The 12,424-nt window shown below is 32.3% G+C and overlaps 2 protein-coding genes across 3 annotated transcripts in view; one reads left to right on the forward strand and one right to left on the reverse strand.

Moving 5' to 3' along the window:
* The window catches only part of LOC139514505 (ribosome quality control complex subunit NEMF-like), a 63,386-nt gene extending 57,895 nt beyond the window's left edge, over nt 1-5,491 (reverse strand). The window contains exons 1-8 of one of the 2 annotated variants that reach the window (XM_071303852.1): nt 5,444-5,491; nt 4,894-5,023; nt 3,763-3,831; nt 1,894-1,996; nt 1,347-1,472; nt 808-953; nt 319-386; nt 63-152 (exon numbers count right to left, since the gene is read on the reverse strand). In XM_071303852.1, the coding sequence (XP_071159953.1) occupies nt 63-152; nt 319-386; nt 808-953; nt 1,347-1,472; nt 1,894-1,996; nt 3,763-3,831; nt 4,894-4,949 (658 nt within the window). In that variant the 5' untranslated portion in view covers nt 4,950-5,023; nt 5,444-5,491. The remainder of the gene's footprint in view (nt 1-62; nt 153-318; nt 387-807; nt 954-1,346; nt 1,473-1,893; nt 1,997-3,762; nt 3,832-4,893; nt 5,024-5,443) is intronic. The other variant, XM_071303853.1, reaches the window with a different exon arrangement.
* A 46-nt stretch (nt 5,492-5,537) lies between these two features.
* The window catches only part of LOC139514504 (alpha-mannosidase 2-like), a 34,485-nt gene continuing 27,598 nt past the window's right edge, over nt 5,538-12,424 (forward strand). Inside the window, exons 1-7 of the mRNA XM_071303851.1 lie at nt 5,538-5,799; nt 6,098-6,293; nt 7,032-7,178; nt 8,181-8,325; nt 11,140-11,311; nt 11,514-11,641; nt 11,976-12,149. Of these exons, the coding sequence (XP_071159952.1) occupies nt 6,159-6,293; nt 7,032-7,178; nt 8,181-8,325; nt 11,140-11,311; nt 11,514-11,641; nt 11,976-12,149 (901 nt within the window). The 5' untranslated portion in view covers nt 5,538-5,799; nt 6,098-6,158. The remainder of the gene's footprint in view (nt 5,800-6,097; nt 6,294-7,031; nt 7,179-8,180; nt 8,326-11,139; nt 11,312-11,513; nt 11,642-11,975; nt 12,150-12,424) is intronic.

Here is a 12,424-nt window from a genome sequence, read left to right on the forward strand (position 1 = left end):
ATTCTGTAGAACCCATTGGCACATAAATCAATAGATTAGACTATAATGAAATGTAAACAAACCTTTATCAATTTCAAAGCCTTTATCTATTTTACAATTATCAGGAAATCCTGCTGTCGACAAACTGTGATCTATTAAAGCAGGACCATAATCTGTCAAAAAAGTAAATTATAGTATATCAGTTCTTAATATTTGTAACTACAGAATTGATAACACAAGAAAGTACTCACTAAATGTTTATACATTTGAGTCAAACTCATGATTTCATCAATGGACTTTTAATTGATTTTAAAATGAATTAGATGTGACCATACTCACCTAAATGAGAAATAAGGATTTTTCTCAACTGATCTCCTGGCTTTGCAGCAACTAAAATTCCTCTTAAGCTAAAAATTAAAAAAAAACAAAAATGATTATTACATGAATATTATTATAGCATTTCTAAATTTGAACAAAAAGGTCTGGACTGTTACAGGCTTTGATATTGTTTACTTTAAAAAAATAGTTGTATATAATCAATTAGGTATTAAACTTAATTGTCTCAGAATGACCCTTCATCTGTCTCAAAATAACCTTTCAATGTCATGTAACAACTGCGTTTTAATCACTATGTCAAACAACTGCATAAAGCAATATATTTTGCAGAAACTTTCATGGTTTTAAGAAATGGCAGACAAATTTACATACAGTGTAAATATGTTTATTCTTCACTAGAAAAAAAACATTGATACTTGAAAACTAAGTTAGCTGAAACAATGAAAAAGAAACTGTAGCTGACTTTGACAGCTTATAACTTCTGAAACTTACGATTCTTCAGTAGGTACTTCATGTTGCTTTGCTGCATCTATTGGATAGGTTTCCTTGACAGCAAATCTAACATCCTGGCATTTATCAGTTCTAGGTCTGAGAATGTTTAATATAGTGTATTCAAAGTCTGTTAACACTATATTTCCCTAAGAAAAGAAATAAAATGAACCCCAGACTATTTTAAAATGAATGTACATCATTATTATAAGTTCAAAAAGAAGTGACAAAATCTTCTCTTTTCTACTACATGTAATATGACACCAAAGTATAATCATCTTGACTTTTTTTTTTTTTTTAACTTTTTCTCTGCTGACCTCACTTTACTACAAGACTTAATGTGCCACAGAATCAACATACAAAATTGAAGTTGTTTAATATCATACTTGAAGTAACCTTGACCTTTAAATATCTAAAATATCAAAAGGATGCCTGCTCATAGCATGGCCAAACATTATATCCATTTAGATCTGACATCTTTCCCAAGAATTTCACTATATGCTATGTATTTCTGGCATAACATGACAATTCATACTACATACTCTGTCATACAATTCTAAAATGATGTGATATGCAGCTTCTCCTGATCCAAACTGTAGATCTATAATTCTATCAACACCTAGCTGTTCAATGGACTCCAGTCTTCTCCCTTTAATGTGCTTTCTCATCTAGAAAATGAAATACTGCCTTTACATTTCAAACATTCAGTCTTATAAAAATACATAATCTTAAGTTTAGCAAATAATCCATGTAATAAAGGTAAAAAATTATGTAAAATGTTTGCTTTAATATAAAAAAAACCAATTGTTTGTCATCTTACAGTTAAGAAAAGTTTACTGAAAATTCAGAAATTATTGTGCATCTAATTTGCGATTTTTAAAGACTTGACAAAATTGTGAGATCTATTTTTGTATTTTTCAGGAAAATTTGCACACAGATATAAGTCAGATAACAGAATGTGAGTTTTTATTATTGCGATACTCACCCAGTTGCATTAATCAAAACACAACAATAATTTCTGAATTTAAAGTACTGCGAATGTATTTTCATCATATTATGCAGACATGCACAACCTCAAAGTATTTTTACCTTCATAGAAAATCCTGAAGGTGCCATATTTTTTGGCCAATCAAAACCAGTAGTGTGGATTTTATTTCCAGATTCCATCAAAATCATGGCTTTCTCATCTGGTCTGAAAATTAAGAAAATTTCATTAATTTAGGTACTTATATAGTACCTTTCTGCTTTTGAAATTTTTCATTAAAATGGTAATATTTTTTTTCTTTTCGTAATATGTGCATTTTGGCATGTCATTGTCCCTTGGTGCCTCTTGCAGTTGTGTCACTCTAAATAGTACTGACTCTACTGCACCAGGCACAAGATGACAAACCAGTTATATGCAACTTCTAACATATATACCATATCTTACCATATCATTAAAGTCCCGATACACATTTTAATATGCACCCACCATGCCATATAGCACCATCCCTTGGTGCCTCCTGCAGTTCAGCTAGATATATTTAGACTACTCACAGAAATCTTTTTTGTTACTTTCTAGAGGTGTGCCTGAGACGAAGGATTTATATATACTCCTATATATATACGAATATATGAAAACTGTTGTTTCTTATTTGTGTTTGTAACTATGTATACTTGTTGTTTATTATATTTGTAAAAATAATATTATAATGATAATATATTATGCTCCTTGTGAGCCCATTTGATGGAAATAAAGCATCTCCTTCTTCTTCTATAGTGCCGAAATACTTTGTCATATTTTTATAAGAATAAAAGTAACTGTTATAAATGATCATTGGAATAATAGTTCACAATTACTTTTATAATTGATAACTGCATTATTAGTTCACAATTACTTTTAGAATTGATCATTGGAAAATTTGTTGATTAATTGATTGATTGATTGCTGTTAAACACCACTTTCAGTACCATAATGCTATTTTTTTTGGCAGTCAGTTTTTATTGGTGGAGGAAATCAGAGTGCTCGGAAAAAAACACCAATCTTCATTAGGAAAACTGACAATCCTAGTTAATAACATAAAAGATTTGAGAACAACTGAAATGCATATACAGGTATTCCAATTCACAACCTTAGTGTTAACAGCCCAAGGGCTCATTTTTTTTATAATGAAAGGTCCAGAACCATTTGAAATTTCAAGTGAAAGGTCCTCCATAATAAATCAATGGTAGTGTATAAAGCATCTAAAAAAGAATGGTAGGTACCTTGACTTTTGTTAATTTAAAAATAAAAAGGCCTCTTCTAGAAAAGACAGGACCTACATGTAGACCTTGGACCCATACTAGTTTGAAACCTTGCAGCCTAGTGATACAGTAGTTCAACTATTTAGACCACTAGGCCCCTTACTATGAAGTATGATCATTGGAAAGTTAGTCCACAGATATATGAAACTGTTTTTACATAGGCATTCACGATCAATGACATTAAACTTATAAAATTCTGAAATGTATACTACTGTTGTACCTAAACCGGTTTCAGAATGATAATGGTACCATTTATTCAAAATACTTGCATATGAAGAAATGGCATTTTTTGTCGTTTCTTTTAAAGATTAATTTATTAAAACTTATATTATTTAATTTGACCACAGAACACTGTTTTACATTTGATGTAGTGTTAGTCTTGAATGTTTTTTTTTTACTTTCGGTTCATTTACATGTTCCAGATTTAGTGACAACCATTTTTGATGAACTACTACACATTTGTAAATAAGCAAGCTGAAGCACACCTATGGGTGCTGGATTTTCTGGCTTTGGCCTTGGGCTTTTCTTTGGTCAGAATGTTGCCTTTTTGACACATTCCTGTTTCCATTCTCAATTTAATTGGTTTACAATTGTTTCCATTTAAAAGTTGTTCACTTAAACGAAATTTTATCGATCATAACATTTTCTCATTAGTGTTGTTTTTATTATACTAACCTCTGTAACTTAAGTAGGTATGTCTTGCTATCTATATCATACACATTGTTAACACGCATCCCACAATATCTACAATAAAAACAGTTACTCTGTCAACTATATCATACACATTGTTAACTCGCATCCAACAATATCTACAATAAAAACAGTTACCCTGTCATCTATATCATACACATTGTTAACTCGCATCCCACAATATCTACAATAAAAGCAGTCACCCTGTCATCTAAATCATACACATAATTTTGTTAACTTGCATCCCAAAAATTATACTATATACATTTTGTACATGTCTCTAACAGATAAATGACATCTGCTATTTTAGTATTTTTAATTTTGATGTATGCCTTTTTGTGCTTCTTCGTTACATTTGTTGTTTTTATAGTGATTAAGATGATAACAATGTTGACTGCTGTACCCCTATTTTTGACATTTTTACCTATTGTGTCTGTTTGTTTTGTTCAGGCATCGGTGACAATGTAAGGGAATTTGGTGTGACTGTCATACAAGTGAGAGGTTTGGCTAGCTATAAAACCAGGTTCAATCCACCATTTTCTACATAAGAAAATGCCTGTACCAAGTCAGGAATATGACAGTTGTTATCCATTCGTTTAATATGTTTGAACTTTTGATTTTGCCATTTGATTAGGGACTATCCTTTTTGAATAGGGCTCTTCACGGTTAGTTCGGCCATATTGGATAGGGGGCAGATTTTTTGGAAGGAGGTGGAAATGGTATGAAAGTGTGGGAAATCCTATGTGTGTTTCCAAGCAACAGCTCTGTTTTAATGATGTTTTCCCGTATTTTTCACACCATTTTTACCTCTATTATGAAAATCTGCCCCCTATCCAATATGGCCGAACTAACCGTGAAGAGCCCTATTTTCCTAGGGAGTTCAGACTTCAGTATTTTTGTGATTTTACTTTCTGCTATATATATTGTCTTTAGTAAAAATGAAGACATTTGAATACATTTTAGTGTATTCAATATACATGAATACAATACTATTTATAAATTTTGGGAATTGTGATTCATACATACTTTCAATACGCAATAAATTCTGATAATGAAAAGTGATTATCAAAATAAGTAAAATTTATTTACCAAATTATGACAAATCTGATATCTTACTTTCTTATTTCCTTAATGACAACGGCAATATCTATTGTACTAAATCGAGTCTTCATTTTTTCTAACTGTTGGAAACTCAAATATCAAACAAAAGTTAATTCAATCAGTAAATCTGGGAAAGTTTCTTTCAATACATTACACTAAACTGGTCCGCCGTTCCATCTATAGCTTTGCACCGAAGGAACGGGTTGGTGCCATTGTCACATTGGCATTAATTGGACGAGTTTTACAAATTCAACGATTCGCTAATAAAATTGACCAATTATAGTGATAGGAAATTGACCTCAAATGTTAATACCGTGTGATGCCGCAAATAAATAAGTATCTGTTAATTAACCCCATGGTGGTAGCGCAGATAAATGACCAACGAGCGTGTTAACATGTTCTTGACAAACTGAGCCGGTATCTTTTATTCCCTTAAGAACTCAGTAGGGTTATAAATACTAGTCTCGTCGGATTATCAAATCCCGTGGTCAGAATTCTGACCACGGGATTTAGGCCATACCTGTTGTCAGTGTAGCGATAAGTGAACACAACAGGGGTCCAGTTTATACATTACACATCCGTTTCGTAATGACGTGATCTATCCAAATGAAAGAAAAAACCCGAGAACTGAAATCTTCTGGATAGGAGATACGTTTTTCACGTATTTCGCGCCAAATTTTCTAAGTGGAAACTGGGATTACTGGGATTACTCTAACTTGACATTTAAATGCCCAATACTGCCAATTATTACTGTACCATTTATATAACGAATTTAGAGAACAAATACACAATGCAAAATTCCTTTGTACTAGTAAAAACAAGTTACACTTTGTATGTTTATTTTATATGTCAATACAGAGGAATTCATTTTTTGGAGAGATATTTAGGAATATACAGCTCAAAATCATCAGAAAAAGATAGGTAGATATTTGATTTTAATTAGTTAACTGAAAACAATATTTAGAAAAGATAATATCTCAACCAAAACGAATTTTTATGCCCCACCCAGTGGCGGATCCAAAGGGGGGGTTGGAACCCCCCTTTTTTTGGCCGATCATTGCATTTGAAAGGGAGCATATAATATAAAATGAGAAAACAAAATAAACTGGTGGTCATTGTTTCAATGTGAAAATACAGTTTTTCATTTTATAAATATATTGCCAATTTAGTAATTTTAACAAAAAACATTGTTACAATTGTATATGTCTTTAATTATTAGGTACGCATAGATGGCATAGATGGATAAAATAGAGGATTTGTGTGCCTAATAGGACGAGACAATGAAAAAAAGCAGAGCTATTTATATGTTACTATGCTTTACCATTATCAATGCTATAGTATGTATGGTTTTGTACCATATGTTAGATGTTAGACCAAGAAAACAGATAACACAGGCTGTCAAATGGATGTATAAGGTACTGCATGTTTCTTTTAACAAATTATTATTGTATTATCATGAAATAAGCATTGACTATTTAATCAGACATATTGTAGTAGCTTGGATATTTAAATGCTTAAAAGAACAAACTTTTACACATGAACAAAGAGGATCAAAGAATATGTGCAGCAGCTTAACTTGCATGAATTAAAGTTCTTAATCTTCTAATATAAAAAGTATGACAATTGACTATTATTGTCTACTGTATTTTCTTAATAGATTTCAAACAGAAATATCTGATAAACATTGTAGATAAAAAAAATCTTGTACAAAGCTATATGCTACAATGGTCTGACATTGGTAATTTAACAGTCGAGGATACATTGTACAATGTATGTTACAATATATAAGAAGATGTGGTATAAATGCCAATGAGGCAACTCTCTATCCAAGTTACAATTTGTAAAGGTAAACCATTATACAGGGTAGGTCAAAGTACAGTCTTCAACACAGAGCCGTGGCTCACACTAAACAGCAAGCTATAAAGGGCCTTTAAATGACTAGTGTAGATTCAAGCAAATGGAAAACCAACAGTTTAATCTATATAAAAAAAAAGAAACACTTATGAACCACATAAACAAACAATGGTGGTCACCAGTAAATTTTGAATTCATTAGATTAGTCAGGCCATCACATCATGTTGATGCAATATAATGGTTCCTGCCTGGCTTACATTTCTCCTGTTTATATTAAATGTTTTTTGTTATGATTTAAGGAATATATCAGTAATGACCATCAATGTTTTACTGAACCTAACAGTGGTATTATTGAAGTTCCAGTCAAAAATATGAATGAAAAGTACTACAGGAACCATTTGATGTGTTCAGTTAATGAACAATCTGAGTGGGAAGCAGACATCATTGTAAGTAAGCTTTTACTAGATTTCGTAGTATCTTGTATAAGATATTTTCAATTCATAAAACCTAGTTTCATTATATATGGCTTGTGGAATTGTATAAGTATGTGTAAATTAAAAATGTTGAATACTTAATACTAAATGCATATATTATTCTTTGTCTTAACCATTCATTCACGAAATATGGTTATTCATGACTGGCTATGCCATGGCAAAGAAAGGAAACGTCAAAAGATAAATAATAATTTACAAAACACAACAAAGAAAACTTGAGACAGCGCAACAAATCCCACCAAAAACTGGAGAGTAATCAAAGGTGCTTCTGAAGGGTAAAGCAGATCCTGCTCCACATGTGGCACCTGTCTATTAGCTCATATAAGTACTTACCTGGTGATATGTCTAATTTGGTAGATCACATTTTCAGAAAAGAGGTGGTTACGACAATTTGAACATCTGTAGTCATCTGTGAAACAGATATTCTTTGAGGGTCTATTAACTTGTGATGGTATTCATAAAAATTTTGAAGGGATAATACTGAATACAACAAATATGGTCAGAAATACAAGTTTCTTTTTTTGCCACTTGAGAATTTCATGAATTTCAAGCTTTGCTTCCATGGTCATAGAGTAGAAGGTCAACTTTATTTGGTCTATAGAATTGAAGTAAAATGTACATGTCCTGTTATCAAGAATCTTCTGACCTTTATCTCATTTTCATGGTTTATTTATCAGTATTCAGTTTTCTTGATACATATAATGCAACCTTAATTTTTGGTAGGTCCACATAGTTTTGGTAAAAATTAACTTAACAGGCAATACATATTTTAAGTGTTATAGGTTGTTGACATGCTGGTCCTTTTCAATAAAAAAAAAACAATAAATAAAAAAATTAATGTTTCTACCAGGATCTTTCAAAGGGATTAAAACTTTGGAAAAAAAATTGAAGCAATATTTTAGGCTAATAAATTGTACTGCTAGAAGCCTGTTTGTATATTGATTTTTATTACAGATTGAAAAGGAAATTGATAAGTGGAGAATATCCTACCCAAAATATGTTTACCCAGTCAGTGGATATCTACAACTTATAACTGTGGATAAATGGAATATCAAAAAGTTAAAGGTCATCATTATGCCTCATTCTCATATGGATCCAGGTAATGCTGAATCTTAATTTTCTGCATACAATCTCTATTCTAATGCAACAACGTTTGTAACATGCATTTTGATTGAATAACTTCACTAATTTTCATGGCATCAATTGAAAATTGATACATGTTTTAAAGTTCTTTTCTGTCAGTTTCATTAGAATGGAGATTATGATATTGTATCTTAAGCTCCAACGCCATTAATTGATGATTTAATGTCTAAAAATTGTTTACCGTCTCCGTTAACATGTCGCCAGTAAACTTAGTTTACGACCATCAAATCACCAATTGATGCCTTCTGAGCTTAAAATACAATACAGTTATCTCCTAAAAACTGGGGAAACTGTAAAGTTCAATTGAACCAAACTTTAGAAGCCTATTGTTAAAAGCATAGAAGAAAAGAAAAGTGTTTAACCATTGATTCCATATGGGTCAGGATCCCTAATAGACCTTGAGATGAGGAACTCAGATGACGTAATTAAAAAAAATATTAGTCCGCCATACAATTGTGGATGCTGTGATTTTAAAAATGGACATAAATGAACAATAAGAACTGTTTTATAGAGCTGGTGTGATGAGAAAAGAAAGATGTAGATTTGACCTGAAATAAATTATTAGAAAGGACAATTTTTTTATTGAATTTTATCATCAGAATTTTGGGATTATTTCATGAGGAGAGTGACATTTTTCACCATCTTCCGGGGTCCATCAATTTGCGAAAAAAGTAATCTCACTTGCCACCCCGAAAATTTAACCAGACATGTATAAATGTATCAGCTTCGATATGAGCCATCATACATGTTCAAGTAAACGATATGGACTGAGCAACGGAGGAAAACGTTACCATTACCGCCTATGGAGAATTAATTGTAAATGTATACCCATATGGCTTTGCATCAAGTCTTCAGAATCAAATATGCTGTTTACCGTAGATACTCTCCTATTAGTCGATCCGATTTCAGCTCCAAATTCTGAGGATTTAGTCCTGACCCTCGTATAAGTCGGACAAAATTTGGACATTTTTTTTGCAGCTGACAGTTACTGAACGCTGGTAAAACGAATGCAAATCCAGGAATTATATTCATTTTCTGCATGAATGTTTGTTTGGTTTGAATTTAGTTGATGTTGATTATGATAATTTATATAGCTGTTAATAATAAAGATGTATTTATTCCTGTTGTTTTGACCATTCAACCATTTTAACTGTTTATAGTGGTCAGTCTGTCTGTCCGTCCGTCCGTAACACTTTAACTTTGTGTCCGCTCCATATCTAGAGAACCATTATGATTTCATACTTTATACTTTACATGTTTATTAACCACCACCAGAGGGCATGTCATGATGTATGTACAACTTCCTAGGTCAAAGGTCAAGGTAAAAAAACCTTTGGTTTCAGTTGACAACCCTGTGTCCTGTGGTGAAGATCGTGTCCGCTCTATATCTTGAGAACCGTTATGATTTCAAAGTTTATACTTGAGATCCATTTTAACCAACACCAGAGGGTGTGTCATGATGTATGTACAACTTCCTAGGTCAAAGGTCAAGGTCAAAAACTTTGGTTTCAGTTGACAACCCCGTGTCCTGTTGTGAAGATCGTGTCCGTTCCATATCTAGATAACCGTTATGATTTTATACTGAATACTTAACATGTTTATTAACCAAAACCAGAGGGTGTGTCATGATGTATGTACAACTTCCTAGGTCAAAGGTCAAGGTCAAAAACTTTGGTTTCAGTTGACAACCCCGTGTCCTGTGGTGAAGATAGTGTCCGCTCCATAACTAGATAACCGTTATGATTTCAAAGTTTATACTTGACATCCATTTTAACCACCACCAGAGGGCGTGTCATGATGTATGTACAACTTCCTAGGTCAAAGGTCAAGGTAAAAAAAACTGGTTTCAGTTGACAACCCTGTGTCCTGTGGTGAAGATCGTGTCCGCTCTATATCTTGAGAACCGTTATGATTTCAAATACTTGACATCCATTTTAACCAACACCAGAGGGTGTGTCATGATGTATGTACAACTTCCTAGTTCAAAGGTCTGTCTGTCTGTTGGTCTGTCCATCGCTAACAAATTTGATCCACACTATATTTTGAGAGGACAGCTGTTATTATTTCATACTTTATACCTGACAAACATTTTCAACTTGACATATATATTAACCAACACCAGAGAATGTGTCATAATGTATGCATCCTAGGTCAAAGGTCAGTCTGTCAGTCTGTCCATCCGTTTGTTGTTCTTAACAAATTGTGTCCGCACTACCTCTCGAGAACCGTTAATATTTCATACTTTGTCGGTTTGTACATGACACCAGAGTGTGTGTCAAAGGTCCGTCCATTGGTCTGTCCATCTGTTTGTTGTTCTTCTTTTTTGGTGGGTCATAATATATTGAAGGCATGATTCTAAAAATATGTGACAAATATCAATTGGGCAGCACCTTTAAACATATTGTTCAAACATCAATCCATATATCCAGAAGTCACCTTGGAGAAGTCAACAATGAGTTCACATCATGCAGTCATATCACTATTATACTATGAAAGTAAGTTGAGAATATTTATCAGTTTTAACTTAAAATCTTAGAATAAAATCACACATGAGACTATGTAATAACTTCAAATAATGCTTCATATCAGATTATCCATACAACTTATTTACCCCACGTTATTGACAGCGGGGCCCACAGAGATGGCTCCCATCTCAATGGTATCTAGTTGTAGCATGAAACTTTGCTCATATTACGTCATTAATTGAAGCTAGGTGAATGGTTATAGAATAAAGACTAGTTAGACATTTAAATTTAGATATATTTTTCAGGTTGGAAATCAACTCTACAAAGTTACTTCACAACTTATGGAAAAAACATCCTAAACAATATCATATCAATGTTGTCTAAGAACAAGAGTACCAAGTTTATATGGTCAGAAATGGTCTTCTTATCAGAATGGTGGAATCAGGCAAGTCAGAACAAAAAAGATGATCTTAAACGGTAAATTGAAGTTTCCATATGCCCCTATTTAAGAAAAGTATTGTTAGGTAGAGACATGTTCTATTTACATGTATATTTATAACTAGAAAAGTGGTTTTAAAAGGGAAAAGAATGGGTAGTTATGAAATAAAAAATGATATCTGTTTTAAGTTCCAATTGAAACTATCTATAATCGAATTTTGAAGTGATCTTTTCTATTTAGATTGCTTGATAATAAACAGTTAGAGATAACAACAGGGGGATGGGTGATGGCAGATGAAGGAACAGCCCATTACACCGCCATGCTCGATCAACTGATAGAAGGTCATCAATGGCTTCAACAAAATTTAGGTAAAAATTTAAAAGTTTTAGATTTTTTAGTTTAATTTGAATGATTACAACTGGTAATTACAGGTTCTCAGTGTAAGTTCTCTAGTTGAAGTGTATGGATATCTATGAAATTTTATCAAAATGTTCAATACCACAAAAAAAAGGTTGGGATTGTTTTTGGGGGTTATGGTCTCAACCTTTTAGGAATTAGGGGCCCAAAAGGCATTTTTCAAGTTTCTGTTTAAAGCTTCATTGGATTTTCTTCTTATATTTATATCCAAATTATAATGGATGCATTGTGTAATTACTAAGAAACTTTGACATAAAATAAAAGTAACAAATATATTTATTATAGGTATACAACCAACTGCTGGATGGTCAGTAGATCCATTTGGTCATTCTCCAACCATGTCATATCTTTTGAAACATTCTGGCATTAACGGCATGGTTATTCAGAGAATTCATTACAGTATCAAAAAACATCTAGCAGAGCAGAGAAGTTTGGAATTCTTCTGGAGACAGGGATGGGGTAATTTTAATGTTTCATGGATATAGATCCTCTTGGAAAGACAATAGTCAACACAGAAAGCAAAACATGCATACTGATAACTACAGGTCCTACAAGGGTCAAATATTTAAGAAAGAACTTAAAAACTATGTTTTTCTTTATATAAGAAATGAAAAATACTTGGAGTATGGAGCAAAATTGATATTTTGCAAAAAGTAAATCAATGAAACAAAAAATGTATTAATATTAATAGTTGAATAATGTAATGTGTAAACCTAAATGTGACCAGTTTTAAC

The sequence above is a fragment of the Mytilus edulis genome, chromosome 3 (genome assembly GCF_963676685.1).
Source record: "Mytilus edulis chromosome 3, xbMytEdul2.2, whole genome shotgun sequence".
NCBI lineage: Eukaryota > Metazoa > Mollusca > Bivalvia > Mytilida > Mytilidae > Mytilus > Mytilus edulis.